The sequence below is a fragment of the Cinclus cinclus genome, chromosome 22 (genome assembly GCF_963662255.1).
Source record: "Cinclus cinclus chromosome 22, bCinCin1.1, whole genome shotgun sequence".
Taxonomy (NCBI): domain Eukaryota; kingdom Metazoa; phylum Chordata; class Aves; order Passeriformes; family Cinclidae; genus Cinclus; species Cinclus cinclus.
The window spans coordinates 1386919-1407727 of record NC_085067.1 but is presented as its reverse complement, the minus strand read 5'-3'; the positions used below and the strand labels follow the sequence as shown (position 1 = coordinate 1407727).

Genomic DNA, 20809 nt, shown 5'->3' with positions numbered 1-20809 from the left:
CCCCCTCCTGCAGATATTCATACTGGGACCAGTATGCCACTGCACTGTCACATGGGTTGCCTTTGGGTGTTAATTTGGTTTGGAATTCCATTTTCTTTGTCCTGCCTTTCTCCTGAGGCACAACTCCTTATTAAAGGAGAGAAGGCTGCTCAGTGTCTGTGGAACTTCTCACCTGCACTGGAATCCTCTTGGCAATATCGAGGATGAGCTCCACATTTGCATAGTTGTTGTTGTTGGGTCCTCCTGGGACGGGCACGTAGTGATCTGCCATTTTAATGTACTCTGCAAAAACAGAGGAGCTCCCATTTAGGCTGCAACAGGACTTGCTCTAAAATTCTCCTTTTCCCCAGGCTGAGCCCTCCCAGCTCCCTCAGCTGCTTCTCACAGGGCTGACTCTCTAAGAAGCACTGACCTGCTCCAGAACATCCCATTCCTGACAGAGCAGGTGGACATTTCACTCCTTGCAACCCAGGGCTGTGCAAGGAGAAGGCTGTGACCCTTCCCCAGCTCACCTGCATTGGCTTTCAGGTCCTCAGGAGTGACCATGACCACGAACCTGATGGCCCTCTCGTTCCTGAACATCTCGTAGGACCAGCGCCGGATGGACCTCATGCACTTCACTGCTGCAATGCCATTATTTGCTATCAGGACCTGGGTGCATTAGAAGCTGGGATGAAATAGAGTCTAAATAGCACAAAACAATTAACAATCATGAAAGAAGTTTTTTCCCCTGCAGACTCTTTGCCCAGTTTGGGGCTGTGCAGTTTCCTTAGCCAGCATCCAGCTCGTGGCCCATCTGTCAGTTCAGACAGCAGCTCCTGTTTCATCATAAAATTTCCATGTGTTATGCCTTGGTTGGATTAAAGAGCAGAAGGATTCAAATCAAATTATTATGCATTTTTAAATACATTTCTTAGTGTTTTTCCAGTCTACTTTTGTTTTATCTGTCTATAAATCCTTCCGTATCAGCAGAGGTGCTCTGGCTCACCCATAATTTTTTTCTTATTAAGTTAAGCTAAAATAACTAGATGTTTGTTTATCACATAGAATAAGGAAACACAATGATTCCAGGCAGAATCACAACTTCCAAGCTCAGAAATACTAGTAATTTGATATCTGCAACATACAGCCTTAGAGAGAAAGACAAGTCAGAGCTCCAGAGAGGAGCTGTAATATGTTAAAAAAAAAAAAGGTCAGGGAGTTACCTTTTCAATAACTTTATTCCCTCCAAAACGAGTAACAAATTCTGCTGGAGAAGCCACGGTGAAATCTCGCTGCACATCCACCTTCTTCCTGTCCCGGCCTTGCTTGACAAGGTGCAAACCAGACATGCTGGGCCTGAGGAAACAAAGGCAGACAGAAAAAAACCTCAGTGCAGCTGGACAGCAGCAAGAGAAAGTGTGTGAATAATGTGAAAGTTCTCTTTGAACACATTCCCCAGTCAGACAAGCAGAATCTCTCCTTGCCTCCAGACCTTCATGGCCTGGTCCTCAGTTTTACAGGGATGACTCCTTTTAAACTACTTTTCAGTTATTTCCATGCAAAAGTTTCAGGTTATCTGGAAAAATTCCAGCTATGCCAAAATATAAAGAGGTAAAATTACTTTTGCTGTATGTTGCTGCCCAACACAGAACAACAATGCTCCACCAGACTGCATTCAATCCATCTAGAGAAGCTGGAAACAACAGTGATTTCTGGCTTTGGCAAAACCAGCTACAAAGATCAGATTCTGTAAGGAAATCCTCTTGGGAAGCACAGCAAATTTATCTCCAGGTGCAAATGAGAGACTCAGACTGGGTACAGAAATCATTTTCCAAGAGTTTTCCACTGCCCAGTCTTTAATACCTTCCTGAAAAGCTCTGAGAGCCAGAGGACAAATTAATCACGTTACTCCTACTACAAACACAGAAAGCCAATTTTGTGCCTGCCAAGACCAGCCCCATGCCCTGCCACAGCCCTTCTGTGTGGCAATGGCACAGCCACTTCCCACAGCCACTTCTGCTTCAGCTTCCACAGCAACAACTCAGGGATAGATCACCTTTCTCTTGATTTGCTAAAGTTTACCAAGCTGGGTCTGTGAGAGGAAATTCCAGGGAAAAGCACAGAGCTGCTCCTCACACCAAGTGAGGACTGGGAATTAATGAGACACTTTTTATTTCACAGGCACTGAAGCTTCACCTCTCTGCTCACCCCACAATTTACTTGTTTTCACTGTGCTTTCCCTAACAGTTTCCCTTCCCAGGAACACAGGGAAGCCCTTGCCCTGGCACTATCACAGAACCCTTCTGCAGGAATGAAGACTGGCAAGCTCAGCTCAGAGCTCTGGGAAGCCCCGAGAGCACCAAGGGGTCTGTGCTGGTCACTGGTAGATCTGTGCTTCTGGATGGAACCTCTGGCCTAATCAGCTGCTGAAGGGTTGCTCCATTGAGTAGTTCCACTGGGAATGGGATGGGATGCAGCAGAGAGCAACTGGAAGTGCTGGGGGAAGGGCACAAAGGGAAAAGCAACACCACGAGAAGCCAAGGCAGGTCTACAGATTTCCTTTTCACAACCACCAAAGGCAGGGAGCCCAGGACAGGGCTGGAGCATCCCTGCTGGAATGAGCTGCTGCTCCAGGGAGCACTGTGTTCCTCACAGGGAACACAGATTTCCCCCCACATTCCCTCAGAAACACCTTCTGGGCCATGAAGATTTACTCACACAGAACACAGACCCTCCTCATCACCTCACCAGGAGCACAGTAACACCATAGACCAACCCTGTCACTCCCAGTGACACTCTGGGACACAGAAATGACTGTGCTAGGTCAAACCAATTCCAGAGTATCTTATCTCAGAGAAGAGCAGGAAGCTGACAGCCAGGGACAGGCAAAGAACTCTGTGGGCACAGGTTCATTCCCTTGTACTTTCCCTTCTTCCAGGCAGCTGCACTTCCAGACATTGTCACTAAACTTAGAACGTGTCCCTGGGAGCAAAAGTTCTCACACTCCTGTGAACTCAGCTTGGGAATACAAGGACAGGAGCCAACAGGCAAGAAAGAGAGAAAATGTGTAGTTAAGGTAGAATTTCTACTATATTTGTGCATTTAGGGGGTCAGAGTCTTCCCGGCAAGGAAGGAGCACAGTCCAAGGAGTGAGAGAGGTTTATGCATTACAGGTTTATTGAGAGCAGACTCAACTAAAATAAGAAGAGATAAAAATCCCAAGGTGAGAACTTGAGAACACATTTAAATATGAAATGTCCCACCACAAAATGACTACACAAAAAGATACTGCTGAAGGCAAAATGTCAATAGAGCCTGAGATTCATCATCCAGGATGCAACAAACACTTGGACACAAACAACTAGAGTTTGATTTGAAAGCTTGTCAAGAACACTGAATTTATTTATCAATAATCACAGGCTGCACACTGTCATGAAAACAGAAGAGCTGGTTGTGGTTTTTTTCAGATAAGATAGGTAGAAGCTGGACAGGAAGGAAAAAAGCACAGAACTCTAAACAAGACAGAATAAATGCTGAGGCAGTGACTGTCATCCCTATTAATCACCTGCTCACAGCTGCCATGTTTTGTGATGGAGGAATTTTCAAAATGCGTTTTAATCCTTCAGAGTTCACAGGGGGTAGAAGTTGTGCAGAACCTCCAACTTCAACAACCCTGATCCCCCAGCTGAGCTGCACCCTGGCACCTTTATCACAAGCTGCATGCACGGAGAGCCCAAGGGCTCTGCGAGGTTCCAGAGGATAAAACAAACACCAAAAGCTCCGTGAGCATCTCCAGCACAGAGCCCAGGCCGGGGAGACAGGCAGATCTGTGATTCTTACCTTTGCAGCATGTGGTACCTCATCTCCTGACTCTGCTCTGCAGAATCCTCCATGCTGTCTGAGGGCAGGAATTAATGGATTTCAGGCTTGCTCACAGCTCCTCTCTGTAGCTACAGCTCTTGAATTTTGCCAACTGTGCAGCTGAAGAAGCTGCAAAGAGCCTCACGCTGTTTCTCCTCCAAGCAGTGGCACTTCCCCGACTGCTCCAGATCTGCCAACCTTTGTCCCTGGCTCCCCCCCCCCGGCCGTGTCACCCTGGCAGTGACGCAGCAGAGGGGACCAGCCTCCCTCTCGTCACTCAGCTGAGCAGCACAGGCAGAGAAGCAGCCCCAGGTTACGTAATGAGCTTCAACGCGGCTGCTCCGAGCCACGGGGTGAGCTCCCAAACTGGTCACACTGGGAATGGGGAGCACAGCTCCCCCCGCTCCTCCATCAGCACCTGTAGAGATGCAGCATCCACAGGGATTCTGCTCCAGGAGCCAGAGCACAGCCTGGGCTCTGCCAGCCCAGGAATGCAGTCCACTTGTAGGATTTAACATGGGTTTTACAGAAGAGTTAGGGAGGTGACAAGGACAGCGTTTCCAGGGCTGCAGAGAGGAATGTCAGAGGCAGCCTGTGCAGGCACACACACACACACAGTGTGACAGAGCTGGCAGATCAAGCTGGCCACCAGCCTGGGAGCTGGGAGACCCTGGACACATCACTTCAGTTTTCTGTGCCTGCTTCCCACCTATAAGATGGAGATGAGATCCCTCCACGTGCTGGAAGAATAAATATCCCCACAAGCAAAGTGTTACAGCATGACAGGGTCCAGTAACACCACTGGAGGAAGGAAGAATGTTTATTCAGTGCCAGAATCATGGAACATCCTGAGATGGAAGGAACCCACAAGAATCCCCAAAGTCCAACTCTGGCCCTGCACACACAAAGACAAATTGCAGTTTTGGGGGTAGAGGCAGGATAAAGAAAGGCAGTGACTGCAGCAGTGCCCTGATGGTAAAACCAGCCCTGATGGATTGGAACTAGGCACAGAAGCTGGTAAATTTTAATTTGGGGATACTTGGGTCTGTCCTGGTGGAGAGCCATAGCCAGGCAGCACAGCTTTGATTTGGGGCACAGAATCCCAAAACACAGCCAGCCAGGAGGGGATCACTCAGAAAAGAAACAAGTGTCCAGGGGAGAAGTGCCAGGTTAACCTGGTGACAGGAGGTGACCTCCCCTGCAGGGCCAGGGGGCTGAGGCCAGGACAGGTGACACGGTGACAGGCAGCAGCAGTGCCATGTGCTGCCAGCTCCAGGCACATCCAGGGACCAGCAGGGAACAGGGACACGCTGTGGAGTGAGGACAGCCTCAGTCTGCACACAAACCTCACCAGAGCCAAGGGATCTGAGAGAGAACAGAGTTTAACCAACAGGAACACCCCAACACGATGGATCCACCCCAGAACTCAATGCCCTTCACTTGCCAGCCTTTTCTCCTCTTGGAAAAGCATCTCAAGCATACCAAATCATCAAGTACCCCACAAATTCCCCATTTAATTCCTTCCCAAAAATCCCATCTGCAGCCCCCAATCCAAGCAGGTTCTGCCTGCTGTGGCTGCAAGGAAACAAATCTACACACAGCTTCATGTGGCACTGTTAGAAACATTCCCTGTGTCTTCCACCAGCTGAATCCACTGCTGGCAGAGAAATGGCCACGATTTGCTGCTGGAGGAGCACACCCAGAGGAGCAGCTTCAGCATTGGTTAAAAATATACTGCCAGCTGAATTTGCTGCTGAGAAATCAATGGCCACGGTTTGCTGCAGCATCCCTACAAAAACAAGCTGCACAAGGATGTGTCATTGATCCAGGGCTGCCTGCCCAACACACAGAGGCTGCACAGAGCTGATTTCCTGCACGCAGTGCTCCCCAAACCCTGCCACCCGCCAGGATCCACCCCCTCCTCAGACAAAGGGAAAGGCTGCGCCTGCTCCTCTCCTGCAGCCTCCAAGGAAAAACCATTCCTTAGGGACACGTACCTGAGGCACATCCCAGCCAGGAGCCGGCACTGATCCCAGCACTGCCACATGCCAGGGACTGTGGGTGACGTTCCTGTGTATTCCAGAGGCAGGGATGCATGAGCTGCCTCGTGTGGAAGGCAGCCTGGAGCAGACTGCAGTGCACACACACACACTCCCCCGAGAAAGGGATTGTTTCCCTCTGGATCTGGCCTGGGAAGGGTGTGCAAAGGACAGCTCTCCCCATCGTTTGGGCTCTGTGCTTCTGTAAATATGACAACACATACTCAGTCCGGGTGAGAAGACTCAGGCAGCTGAAGCCTCCCTAAGATCTACTCCAGTTTTAGCTCTGCCCTTGCATCTGATTTCACAGGAAGGCAGAGGGAAGGAACCAGCAGAAATGCTGTCCAGCAAGGGATGCAGAATTCCACAGCTGGAATAAATGTTTCCCTACTCCTCAGGCAACAGGCACTGGAGGCAGCAATCTGCACTCTGTCCAAGACAGCTTTGCCCATGCTTTAAAGAGCCAGAACTGACTTAACACAGACACTGTCAAAACCAGGGCTTCACCTAGAGGTCAGAACAAACAAAACTTGACTCAGCTCCAACAGTGAATTGAGCCTCAGGATTTAAGGAAATTAAATAAAGGATGCAGCACAGAACAAAGCCAGCCCTCCCTGCCCTTCCTGGTAAATAACTTCCGTTCCATGCTAACACGGAATTCCAGCATCAGTCCAGGCACATCTTTGGCCTAAAGCAGGAATTTTTACAGAGCCCAAATAGGTACAAGCTGCCAGGATTCCTCCCAAATAACCAGGTGCCAACAGTTTGCCAGAAGTTCCTTTTCCTAACAACACACCTGGCTGTTTATCTGCCATGCCAGATGCATTTGGAACTGGACCATTCCCAGGACACACATCCCAAATCACTGAGCTTCCTTGCAAGTCTAAAAGCAACACCCTGACACTCCAAACACCCACTGAATCCAAACATCAATCCAAATAAACAGCCACGTTTAAATCAAATTAATATCTACACTCCAGCTCCTAAACCTATGAAGTACCAAAAGAGCTTCACTTTTACATCCTCATGAAGTATAAAATTCCAAGTGTTCCTGGAGCAGCAAGCAGCCCAACACTCTCCAGGTCAAGCCCTGGCACCAAGATAAAAGTGAACAACAACAACAGCAGCACAGGATAGTTCTGCACCAGAGAGTGGAGCAGAATTGGAGTCCCTGGCAGGGAGCCCTCCCCGTGCTCTTTGGCAAAGTTCAAGTGTTGAACAGATCAGATCTGCAGGAACATGAGAATGGACCTTTTTAAACCAGACTTAGGGGGTAGGTGGGTGAGTTTCACATTAAATTTAACTAAAGTAAGAGATTTGTTATCTTTCAGTTAGAAGGATCAAGTGTGCACGTGGGAGATGCTGTCACACTGTGCTATCTCAGCCAGGGAATCTGCAAAATCTCCCAACAAATTACTGAATTTAGAAAGGTTAAAGGGAGTAAAATAACACCAAAATAAGAATACAACTTCTGAGAGGCATGCAGAGGTATACAGGGTGTTTGTTCAGGGAAGGAAAGAGCTGTAATTCCCACGTTATCAGTACAACCAGGCACAGCCACGGGTCCAAACCACCTCCTTTCCTTTCAACAGAGAGAGGAGGAAACCAACTTTTCACTCCAGGTGAATGAGGTTCATGGCCTTAAACTGAATGAAGGCAGGTTAAGATTAGAAATTAGGCAGAAATTCTTCCCTGTGAAGGTGGTGAGGGCTTGGCACAGAGAAGCTGTGGCTGCCCCATCCCTGGAAGCATCCAAGGCCAGGCTGGGATAGAGGAAGTTGTTCTTCCTCACAAGTCACCCTACACAGAACCTCCAGCACCACCTGCCAGCACAGGCAGAGCCAGAGGAGGATCAGACCCCACAGCAGGACCCTGCAGACAGCCTGGAACAGCAAGGACTCCATGCAGCAGAGGAGAAATCCTTGGTGGAGCAGTTCCAGAGGCAGCAGTGGCCCCACAGACCCCCCAGCACATTTGTAGCTCCCTGCCCACAGCTCGGCTAAAACCACAGCAGCACCAACAATCTCACAGCATCAGTGCTCCACAGTGCAACCTCCCAACCACAAACTGCTGGGCTGGAAAGGAACTTTTTTAGATGCAGAAGAGGCTCAAAAGGATCTTTCATTGCATCCAGGACTCTGTGCAGTCACTCCAGGGCTGGTTTCTAGGCAGGCACCTTGTCGCAGTGCCAGGCTGGGCACACTCAACCACTACTAAAATTGAGGCATTTGTCCAAATTTCCTTTAGCAGATGATTAGTTCTGCTTAAGCATCTCCATAATTTATGGAGACAATACACTGAGAAGTCCAACCAGTGTTAGGAGCAATGAGCTAAAAACTCTGTGGGCTTCATATGAGGTAACAGCTGAACTCCATCCAAAAATTTGGCTTTCAGCTGATACAAGTGGATTGTCAGGTGACTCTGCACCCATGTCACTGCTTATGAAACCAGAGCCCTGATGTACAAATACCAGAAGACATCCAGGTTTTGTTCTATTTTAAACAAGAATTTGATACAAGATACTGTCTCGGAAACTAGAAATTAAATTTAGCAATAATCAACAACAATTTATTAAACAAAACAGATGGCCCCAAAGTACTTTCCGAGTGGCATTTACGGAGGGGTTATTTAACATGCCACTAAAACTTCAGAAAGGAGCACAGCAACTCTGTAACAGCTCACTACAAGGAGAACTGTATCCCAGCAGGACTGGTTGGAAGTGCTGATGGAAACTTTCAGAGACAACACAGGCAGAAAAAAGGGAAAAAATGCCAGGTTTGGTTTTATCATTTCAAGATGCAACATGCAACAAAGAACACTCTGAACACTCAGTCTGCGTGGTTACTGTCCCCACACACCAATTTTGAGGTGCTGGTGATCCACACAGCAATGTAAAGCTCATCCTCAGAGCATGGCTCTCTGAGCCCTGCAGAGCAGCATGGAAGGGCTCCATGGATCCCCAGTGGCAGGAGAGCACACAGTGCACAACCTGTCCCAGCAAGAATGTCTTTAGCAGCAGCATAAACACTTCACAGGATCAATAAGGTGCCCTCTCAAACCCTTTGGCAGCTGGGTAAACCCTGCATTTTAATCATAACTGCTCCCTGAGAACTGCTCTGCAGTTCTCTTCACCTCACACATGAGCCATCTCTATTTTAATCCTGTGTGAAAATCACCAGCAAATGGAAAGTTTTTTGTCAACTTCTTCCAAAAGATATGCTCCCTTGGACCTGCACCTTGTGTCAAAGTGTACAGAACCACCTACGAATTTACCTTTATCACTTTACAAAGTGGGATCACCAAAAGGAAGCTGGAAGCAAGAGCACCTCTGTTCCATTAACTGGCTGTCACAGAGTGACTCCAGGCAAGTTGCTGAACTTGTCTTTGCTGTTGTCTTTGTCTCAGTTTCTCCATCTGTAAACACGATTTAGAAATGTCCTGATGAAATGGACAACCATCCTGAAAAGTATTTCAACTCATCTGAGTTTATCTTAGAAAAACAGCCCATAATGCTGTAACTTTTTTTATTTGAATTGGCATTTCTCTCCAATTTAACTCAAAAGTCAAGAGCTCCTCAAAGGGACTGCCAAAGTAAGCAGGTTACAAAAGAGGTGCCCAAGGTTGCACACCTATTGCACTGAGGCTCTCTGCTGCCAGGCACTGTCCTACAAGTTCCCTGCTCTGATACTGTCCATTAGGTGCTCATCCAATTTCTTCTGTTCCTAAGATATATATAGTTACAGTTTCCTGCTTCAAAATTACCTTTTGTGCTGCCAAATCATTGCAACTGGCAGGCTGTGGAAAGGTAACCTTCTGTAAATTTGCTTTAAGGTTTTGCATCAGTTGTGCAAGTTCCAGCTGGCTGAACATGCCCAACAGCCTGAGCACCACAGCTCTGTCAAGCACAGACCCATGTCCCCCTTCTGCCCCAGCCTGGGAAGTTGGGACTCTGTGTTCCTAGAGGCTTCTCCCTGAACTGGGAAGGGAACCATCAAAAAACCAGGAGAGATTACAACTCCTTAACCTGCACAAGCAAAGAAGCCAGTAAAACACAAGAATAAGGATTAGCTGGTTGTGTAAATATCTAGCACTGGTCAGTAAACCCTTCTGGAATCAAGCATTCCTTCAAAAGCAATAAAGAGAAGGCAGTGAGGGACTGTCCAGTAAAAAGTAGAGTGGGATTCACACTGTCCTGAGCGTTCCTGGAATGGGATGGCACAGTCAGAAAGAGCAAATCTCCTGGAACATGGCAAACAAATGCAGGATACATGGGAGAGTGAAGCAAGACTGACCAGGCACCAAGAAAGAGTGATCTGTACATGAGAAGTGCTCAGAGTACAACAGGGAAAATCCAACAGGAATGCAAATCAGCAACCCCTAAAGAGAAAGGGGCCTTTGAACAAGGAAACACCATCACCACGACCTCAAAAGCCCAGCTCATGGCTCATTCTCAAAGAATCAAGAGTGGGGCAGCCTTGAGACCAAACCTGAGCTCAGGCAGCAGCAACCACATTAAATCTTGGTTTATCACCACATTGCAGGATTCCAGTCTTTACTATAGCCATCACAATCTTCCCTATCCAAACAAAAAAAAAATCCAGTATGGAATGATCCTACCCATTGCCAATCCTTTGGCTACATTCAAAGCAGCAAATCCCATGCAAAGACAAAATAAGTAAATATTGTTCTTGCTCTCAACAAAGAGAGCCCAGAAAAACCACACACGAGTGAAAACTTTAAATATCTCAGTGAAGACACTGAGAGGAGACAAGACAAGAAGACAAGACAGGCAAGGTGCTTAAGGAATTTAGGCACAAATATTCCACTAAAACCAAAGGAAAATTGAAGGGTTTGATACAGATAAACATACAAGAGGCCATTTAAAAACAGAATGCCAGAGTGTGTCTTGGCACAACAAAAACATTTGAAGCCAAACATGGGTATAAAGCTGAACCTCTGGATTTGAAAGCTGAACCTTTGGATTATCTTTGGAATTGACAGGGTAAAAAGATTGGAGAACTACTTATCCATACCTCATATGGCTGGCCAGGCCATCCTGAGTGTTTGGAAGCCCCAGGTCCGAGAGGGAATCAGAGCAGACAGACACAGGTGACAAAGACCTCTCCTTCTCCTCCAGCAGATCAATTTTCACCAAGGAGCTGGTCTCATCCTCTGAGTTATCCTCTGACACAGAGCCAATGATGAAGCGGGAGTGAGCGTTCGTGTCCAGGGCTTTATTGGCTTCAGAAGATTCCTCCATGGCACCTCCAAACTGAGCTCTCAACACTGTGAGGGGCAAAAGAAAGGAAATAAACCTGAGGTGAATAGCTGCCCTTGGAGGACAAAGCAAGGTTCACTGATGGGAAATGCAATGTTAAAAGGTCAGAGCTAAATCCTGAGTCCAGGATCTCAAGCAGTTCTGCTCTAAGCACTGACTTCCCTGTTTGCACAAGGATTCTGAGATTCACAAACTGCAGAACCTCCCACTTCAGACAAAGCTGCAAGAGTCCCGTAAAGGAAAAAAAATACCAAAATAAACCTCACACAGCAGATCCAAAAACCTATAGATAAAGGCAGAGAACTCAGAGTATCACAAATCACAGGATCTGAGACTCCCTGACTGGTTTGGGCTGGAAGGGACCTTAAATCTCATCTCATCCCACTCCCTGCTACGAGCAGGGACACATTCCACCAGTCCAGGCTGCTCCTGGCCTTAGACACTTCCAGAGATGGGTCTGTTCCAGTATTCCAGCAGGGAATTAAAGCATTTTCTTAAAAATCAAAAAAACAATTTCAACTGAGAAAGAGCCATGACATGACAGATGTGGAAAACAAAGGAACATCCCACAGCAAAAAGGTGGGATGGGGAATAAACATTTGATACCCCCTGCTCTGCCTGGCTTTGCTGCACTTATATGACAATTACACCCAGCTGGAAACACACCATTAGGAAATGAGGAATGCACTAACCTCTTGATATCCGTGCAATCTGAGCAGTGAGCCACTTCCAAAACGAACTGGAAAAGAAAAGAATTAGGAAGTAAACATTAGGGTTATAATGAAGCATATTCCATGCATGTTTATACCTGTTTATACCATCAAAACCAACCGAAAAAAACCACAGGGACACCACAGGGACTGCCTTGCTTGCTCCAGGTACAGATTAACCCAGGAGCTAAACCTGCAGTGCACAATTCCAGATGTGGCACCTTCTGCTGGTCCATCCTTCTGGAATCTTCTGAGAGACCCGAGTGTCCCACCTGCCAGTTTTGTTTCTAAAAGGAACAATGGGTTGTGACAGCACTACCTACTCGTATCAAACCTTTCCTGTCACCTTCTGCACCTGCTGGCTGATCCCAGCTGAATCCCAAGGAGTAAATCCCAGTGAAAACCTCCTCAGCCTTGCTAATTACAGCCATGTTACGCCGAGCACAAGGATGGAGCACAATCAGACAGCAGCACAAAAACCTTGCCCTGGTGTCACACAAATGGGACATGATGGGGCCTTTAATGAGGGCTCAGACAAGCATTCATAGCCAGAGCAATCCCTAAACACCACACTCCTGCTCTCCAACAGTAACTGAGAACTAAAAACTCATCCAACTGGCTCATGCACTTTTGCCATGAATGTACTTGGCTGAATTACTTAGATCAAATCCTCTGTTGACATCACTCCTCCCACAAACTCCAGTTGCCCTCAGGCCACGGGCACTTCATTTGACAGAGGCATCATTAACCATTTTTTAACTGAAAAGCCATAAATATCTGTCTTACATGGACATTGAAAACACCAAAAATCCCCTTTTTAGAGGGTAGAGATGAGAAGAAGGGGAAGCATGACCAGAAAGTTTCCCTGTCCACCTGTGATGTGCAAGCCAAACCATGCAGGGAAGATTCCTTTACCTGAGCTGCTCAGACAGCACAAATCCAATTTTGTTTGTGCACACAAAGATGCAGACAGTATTTGTGTGGATATTTATCCTGGCATCAGATCACTCCTAAAGATTTTCATCCAGACAGATTTACTGTTGGCACAATCACCAGTGCTAAAGAGGTTGGGATGCAGCCAAACTAACTTCAACCCCACTTCATTGAAGAAAAATCTTTCCTAATTTCAGTAACTAATATATTAATTAATAAGCAAGTTTCAAGGATTTTTTTTTAAGCAGAGGGATAAGAAGTGAAGTGTTTCACTCAAATAGTCCATGAAAAACCATCCACTCAAGGCCAGGCACTGCCACGCTCACACAACTTCACTCCAACACCTTGTTTGTCCAATTCAGCTCCAAAAAACCCAGTTGTTATCCAGGAAACCCCACTGAGGTCCTTTTCCCAAGGCACTTCCAAGCTTTGGGAGCCCAGTCCCAGAGCCAGGAGTTCTGCTGGGGTTGTGCAATCAGCTTTGTGCTGGAGTGATAAGCTTGGCTTGGTCTCAGCACACCGAGAGTCCTTGTTCATATTTAAATTAATTTCAGCATTGTGTAGGGCTAAATTACACAGGGACTTTCTCAGAGGTCTCCCCATGGAAGCCTGTGGATTTCAGTGCTGTGAATGCAATACACAAGGCTGTTCACTGCACACTGGTATATTGCATATATAGAAATACAAAGGCAAATTTTATATATATATGTAATTCTAGAGCTGAATTATGTATAAATATAGAGGTGTATTACATACACAAAAATACACTTATATTATCTATACACATACAGAGGTACATTTTATAAATATACTTGTATTATCTATACACATATAGAGGCATATTTTATATATACAAACGCAGAGGTATGCTACATATATACAAATAAAGGGGTGTGTTTTATATATACATAAATAAAGGAGTGTATCATATATATACAAATAAAGGGGTATATTTATGCACTTCTGCATATTGTATTGACTCTCTGAAATGCAACTGCCACAGCTCCAGTTTTACAAAAGCACCTCAAACCCAGCTGAGCACCAAGATAAATCTGTGTGCCACAAACCACTGCACGTGTACTGTTTGTCTCAAAAATGCTGAATTAGATCCTACAATCCCAAATTATGCAGATCCTCAGCTGTGCACAGCCCCTACACTCCCTTCTGCAGGGGCCAACAGCCTGACCAACAGGTGACTTCTGCAGAGACTGAGAAAAACCTGCAGTTCATGGAAGGATGAAGATCGAGAGCTCAATCCTGTGATGATGTAAGGACGGGTAACAGCACCGAGCCTGCTCAGATGCAGAAATACATTTAGGCACAGCTGGATCCACACAGACCAGACTGAGCCTTGCTGTGCTCCATTCTCCCAGGGAAACAAGCTCCAGCTCCCAGCTCTGCAGGTATCCAGGAATTTAACACCCAGGTCGTGTCCGTGCTACCAGCAATGAAACTCTGCAAGCCAAACCCAGGAAGTGCCAGGTCTGGTTAAACCTGAGGTGAAACAAACCCCACTTCACTCCTCCACAGTTCTGCTGCTGCCATTAGCCACATCTTTGGCTTGACAGTGAAATGCGCTTGTAAGAACACCAGACTTTAGAAGTTTTATAACAGCTTCACTTTAAAATCACTTTCAGTATTGTAAAATAGGCCCAAGCATGAAACTTGGGCAATGACAGGTGGAAAGTAAAGATTTTCTCTAAACCATCCCTCTCCAAAGACAAATCCACAACTGAAGAGAACATCAGCGTTTCAGTGGGCTCTTTCAAAGAATCAGAGTAACACTTCTACCACATTGATACGGTGTAGTAAAAGGAAATTAATAAAACTATTTGTATTCAAATGTCTCCTGATTAAAGCCCAGGGAGCTGTGGCATTGCTGATCAATGTGAATCACTTTAAAGTGATGAAACGGATTTGTGCTCTCACAGCCCTACCTGGAGAAACACAGAAAACAACAAAGCAAAGAAGCTAAAAGCAAATTAAAAGAGTCACTTCTCCTGACCACACAAAAATCAGCAGTGTGCTCACCTATACCAGGGCTGGGGAGGGAGTTCCAGGTCGGGAGAGAAGGGATGGCTCCTGCACCAGAGGGTCCCCAGCTCTGAAGAGCCTCGGTGGCTCCCTGGCCGTGCTGTTTTAACACCCCCACACCAGCTCTGAGCCTGCCCCCAGTTAATCATTGGGCATTGCTTCATTGCCAGCCCAAAACAGCCTGGCACACACCAAACACCCCCTGAGGTTCTGCAGGTTCACAAGCTCCACGTTCACCGCACACTGCTGGGGGTGGCTTGGGCTCCACGGCACAAGAAAGATCCAAAGGTGATGGAGAGTGTCCAAAGGAGGGACACGAGGATGGGGAAAGGTCTGGAGGGGCCCCACGAGGAGCAGCTGGAGGAGGCTGAGGGGACACTCACCGGGGGCTGCAGCTCTGATCTCTGCTCCCTGTCACAGGGACAGGTCCCGAATGAACGGCTGGAGCTGGGCCAGGGCAGGGTTAGGCTGGATATTAGGAGAAAAACAACTACCTAGAACTTTCCACCTGTGGATGTAGATTCACAGAATCACGGAATGTCCTGTGTTAGAAGGGAACCACAAGGATTATCCAGTCCAACTCCATACTCTGCATAGATTCCCCCATCCCACCCAACAATCCCCCCCTGAGCATTCCTGGAGCGCTGTCCAAACAATCCCGGAGCTCCGGCAGCCTCGGGGCTGTGCCCATTCCCTGGGGAGCCTGGGCAGTGCTCAGCACCCTCTGGGGGAAGAATTGCTTCCTATTATCCAGCCAAAACCTCTATAGAGACCAAACTAAGAGCCTGTATTTACAGCTATCCCAGTTTGGTAAAACACTCGAGACTGTCTGAATCCCACTGTCTTTGAGAGATTTTGGCATCACTTAAACAGTTGGCTGAATATTTCCTGCCTGCTAAACTGGAACAGACTCCACTCACGCTTTGGATACTTTCTAACACAGTAGTTCTCATTTAAACTTTTTCAAGAATATTTAGGAGAAGGGAGGGGCAGGAACAACAATTTGGTGTGCTCTGCCAATCTGATTTTAAAACTTCACTGGTTTTGAGCATCTCAGGGCTGCTCTCAGCCCCTCGGCAGAACCAGACCCAAACTGTTCTCCAGGATCCCAAAATCCCGCCAGGGACAGCAGGAGGATGAGATGGAGGAGGGATGTGGCGGTGCTCCAGCCCCCGGGGTGCTCGGTGCCGGACTCGCCGCCGCCCACGTGCTGTTTGTTTCAGGGTACGGGGGGGTCGGCGAGGCCACGCGAGCGACGGCACCGGGGGCAGCGCGGCCCTCGAGGTAGCGGGAGAGAAGCGGGCGGAGGCTCTTGCGGCGGGCAGGGGCGGCTCCGGGCCGGGAGACCCCCGCCCGTCCCCGGCTACAGCTCGGCCCAGCGCTGCTCCGCTCAGCCCGAGCTGGCTCGGCTCAGCGTGCCGCCATCTCCCGCCGGCACGGCACGGCACGGCACGGCACGGCACGGCACGGCACGGCACGGCACGGCAATCTCCCGCCGGCGCGGCGCCCGGCCAGGTCCCGCCCGCCCGGCACGGCATGGCCCGGCCATCTCCCGCGGTACGGCCGGGCCGGCCCCGCCCAGCCCAGCCCAGCCCGGCCCGGCCCGGCCCCGCCGCTGCCGCGAGCCCCCCGCGCGCTCCCGGCGCGCCCCCCGGCGCGGCCCCGCCCTCACCTCACGGTGCCGGTACAGCGGAGGCGCCGCGGGCCCCCGGCCTGGCGCTCCCCGCGCGGCCACGCCCCCGGCCCGCCCCGCCCCGCGCGGCCACGCCCAGGCCACGCCCCCCCGGTGTGGTGTGATCGGGGTTACCTCGGGTCAGGCCGCGCGCGCCCCGCCCCGCGCGCGCCCCGCCCCGCGCCGCTCCTATTGGTTGCCGCCCGGGCCGCCACGGGGGTGTGACCAATGGGGCGGCGCGGCGGGGGCGGGGCCCGGAGGCGATGGCCGTGAGGCGATGGCCTGAGAGCCGGGCGGGGCCGCGGCCGCGCTCGAACCCGCGACCCCCGGGACCCCCGGGGACGGGAGCATGGCTCCTGGGAGGGAAGGCCGAGAGGGCTCGGCCTGCTCAGCCTCGACAAGAGGTCAGCGAAGGGACCTCGTCAATGCCCATCGGTATCTATGGTGGGGGTGCCAAGCTGGACCAGGGTGTTCTCGGTGGTGCCCAGCAGCAGCACAAGAGAAAACGGGCAGGAACTGATGCGCACGAAGTTCCACCTGAACGTTTCCTGTGAAGGTGATGGTGCGCGGTAACAGAGACCGGACAGGGTTTGGAGCGTCCTCTCCGGAGATACTCCAGAGTGGTCCGTGCCGTGTGCTCTGCCATGACCCTCCTGCAGCAGGGAGCTGGGAGCGGGTGACCCCTGTGTTCCCCCTGTGAGTGTGGCAGCAGGAGACCCCAGCCCAGTCCCTGGGCACGAGGTCCCCGCGTGGCTCGGGGACGCTGCCCTGTCCCTGCCTTGGCACAGGCAGGGGGACAGAGCTGGGGACAGAGCTGATAACAGGTGCTGAGGACACGGCAGAGCAGGGCCAGGCACTGCCAGTGCCTCTCCTGCTTGTCTTTGACCTTCAGCTGCTTGTTCTGTCAATGGACAATGGTTTAAAGAACTACCCCTCTTCCTTTGTTTCACATTTTGTGTTTAAATAAAACTCTGTGGCATTACAGGGTCACTGAAATTCAAGTGGAGTGAGTAACACAAGTTTAAATCCTAATGCTGCTGGATCTGGTGACCTGTGTGGGCTGATCCTGCTGGAGGTGCCAGGGACCCCAAGGATCTGCACAGAAGTTGGGGACAGTGAGTTACCCCTGTTCCAAACTACAAATAATTTCCCACCAAAGCAGTGGTTGGAAGGTGTGAGACTCTGACTGCACTGACCTGAGAACACGTGGTGGGATGGGTGCCCGCTGCAGCAAGAATTATCCAGCCAGAAAATCTGATTTGGGGCTTTGTAGTTAATAAAATTATTGGGGGAACAGACCTTATTCTCACATGCACTTGAACAAAATCTGGAAAATTTGGGCATGGACATTTTTACTTATACCACTCTAGCCATAAATACATAGATAGAGATGTGTCTTTTACATAAAGAATCTTCCTCTGATTAAGTATTTCATGAAGGAACTAAAGAGAAGGTTTTTGGTGTTAGTTAATCATCTCCAGCGTTCAATCCCAACTCCTGCAGAAGTGAGGGGGAGTGCTTGGCTTGCTGAGGGGTTGGTCCCAAATCACTGATAATAACTATATACAGAACTTACAAAACCAGGAGATTACGACAGGTGCTGAGTTCATCCTGGCTGCTGTTCCCAGAGCTCCAGGCCTGCTAAAACCTGCACCTGCACTCTGCCTGTCTGCCCAGCCCAGCATCCATCCAGGTACAAACACTGTCCAAACACTGCTGGGGGAGGGATTGCTTCATACACTGAAATCCTGCAGCAACTCTTCCAGTCAAGGGCAAAGAGGGGCATGAACATGTGGAAAAGAGCAAGTTAGGCACATCAGCCTTAAAAATCCAGCATGGATTTGGAAGGAGCTTTTTTTGGGCTGTGAAGATGGTGAAGGATCTGGGGTGGAAGGCATGTAAGGAGAGGCTGAGGGCACTTGGAATGATCAGCTGGGGGAAAGTGAGGGCTGATCCTTGAGGGTCCCTTCCAACTCACAAGATTCCAGGATTCCATGAAATTAAACTGCTAACAGTGGAGTCTCTATCCCTGGAGCTGGCCAAGGAATACGTGGATGTGACACTCACTGCTCTGGGCTGGGTGACAAACCAGGTTGGACCCGATGATCTGGGAGGTCTTTTCCAACCTAAATGATTCTGGGATTCAAGTCTGGGCAGGAATAATCTGTGTTTCAATTGTTTCACAGGGTTCAAACACACTTTCTAATAGTTTGCTTTGAAATTTTTGAATCATAACCACGTTCTGCTTTGGAGGAGGGGTGGTAAATGCACACCCTTTTCCTGTCCTGCTCCAAAACTGGACACAGTTATTTACTCTCATTCCATGACTTCCAAGCATGTGCTCTGTGAACTCATGCCACTCTGTTTTTTTGTTGTTTTTTTTTAAAAAAAGGAAGCTTAGCCTTAATAAATAAACTCCAAAGAATACAAGGGAAATGTTTTTACCTTTTGTGACGCCACAGGCTGGTTCCACCTCTCCTGACCAGGCTCTGAAGAACACCCCCAGTGCAAACACAGGACAGATCAACCCGGGTGAGGGGGTCGGTGACACTGCCAGCCTGGCACCACTCATGCCCTGGCAGCCAAGGAACAGAGAGAAAGGTCAGATCACTTTTTAAAGCAAAATACACACCAGCCCTCGAGGCTCCATTTGTTCTTGTTTTAAACATGAACATCTTAATTTAAATAATATCAACGCTTACGAGAAAGTTTTCCGGATTCTTTGGAGCCTCGGCCGCTTGAAATGTCAGCGGTTATTTGGGATTGAACAAAAATATTTTATCTTTCCATGCTCGGGGACACACACGTGTGGTTACTGAGCAGTCCAAAGCCCGAAGATCTGGAGGAAAAGGTGATTTCCATCGCCACCGTGTGTCCGAGGCAGAAAACGCCGATGCCACAAAAAACTCCTCCCAACAACGTCGAGAAATCCCACCAGGACTTAGTGATTCACCTGCACGGAGAAGCCTGACAATGCTCCCGCTGATTTCTGTGCGTGTGGCCTCTGGGTTTGCTGGACACGGCTACCCCAAAACTGTTGTGTTTCACCTGGGGGCTGCAGGTGAGCACAGGGAAGTAGAAATCATCAGCAAATAATTTCAAACAGCAAATGAAAATTACCTCATTTGCTAAAACCTCCAAGTAGCAGCATGGGAGCACTTAATTAATTCCAAAGTATCCACGTGGATCTTCCTGGAGTGCAACTGGAGCGACAAACGTGCCTGGGGAGTGGTTGGGAATTGAGCTGAGACCCTTTGGAGCAGACACGGGGTGGTGGCACCCTCAGGTCCACTGGAGCAGACTGGAAACCACTGGAGCAGACTTCAGAAAAAAATACTTTTCCTGTCACTGCTTCCTCCAGGAGCCATCAGGGGTCTGTGGCTTCAGCTCAGGTCAGCCAGATGTTGTGTCACTAAAATACTGCTCTGAAAAATTGATTTTTAACACTCCTCATGAATATTTTTTCATTCCCATGCCAGAGGCATAACAGGAAGACCCTCAACACTGAAATATCCAAAGTCCATGGAAAGCTGCAGGCTTCAGGACATGTTTTTACCTTGCAGATGCATCACCTTTCCTGGGAACAGCAGGAACCAGCTGCTGAGAAGATTCCCATATGCTGATTCCTTCCATTAACCACCCAGAGTCCTAATTCGAGATGCAGGAAAAACCTGTTAGCAGAAGCAATAAATATTTCATTGACATTCCAGACTTTGCCTCTCCCAAATTCTTATTTTTTTTCCCGTAATTTTTCACATGCGCTGGCAGCCTGGGCAGAAGGAAAAGGAAATAATTGCCAGCATTTTTAATCCTGTTGGTAAACAGTTCTGACGAGGAGCAGAGATGGACAAGGAGGAATGGGTTCAGACTGCCAGAGGGCACGGTTAGGTGGAATATTGGGAAGGAATTCTCTGCCCTGTGAGGGTGGAGAGGCTCTGGAACAGGTTCCACATCCCTGGAAGTGTCCAAGGCCAGGCTGGACAACCTGGGACAGTGGAAGGCGTCCCTGCCCATAGCAGGGCGTGTGACTGGATGATCCCCAAGGTTCCTTCCCACCCAAACCACTCTGGCATTCGCTGTATCCTGTTCTAATCCCCACAAGGCCGGCTCCTCCCGTACCTGCTCCACAGGACCACGAGAGGCCGCTGGAGACGGCACCGGAGAGCTCTTTCCCCACGAAAACCATCCCTCAGCCCCCTCAGGAGACGGCCGGGCGCCCCTCAAGGCCGAACACCGTCAGGAGCCGGGGGAAAGCTGCTCCGGTGACTGCGGGCAGGAGCGCGGGGCTCTCCCGGGCGGT

The 20809-nt window shown here is 49.2% G+C and overlaps 1 protein-coding gene across 1 annotated transcript in view; it reads right to left on the bottom strand.

Moving 5' to 3' along the window:
* The window catches only part of ACACA (acetyl-CoA carboxylase alpha), a 101125-nt gene extending 80379 nt beyond the window's left edge, over positions 1-20746 (bottom strand). The window contains 8 exon segments of the mRNA XM_062507329.1: positions 173-282; positions 513-651; positions 1206-1338; positions 10916-11168; positions 11853-11899; positions 18955-19084; positions 19212-20180; positions 20629-20746. Of these exon segments, the coding sequence (XP_062363313.1) occupies positions 173-282; positions 513-651; positions 1206-1338; positions 10916-11142 (609 nt within the window). The 5' untranslated portion in view covers positions 11143-11168; positions 11853-11899; positions 18955-19084; positions 19212-20180; positions 20629-20746.
* Positions 20747-20809: the final 63 nt, after the last annotated feature.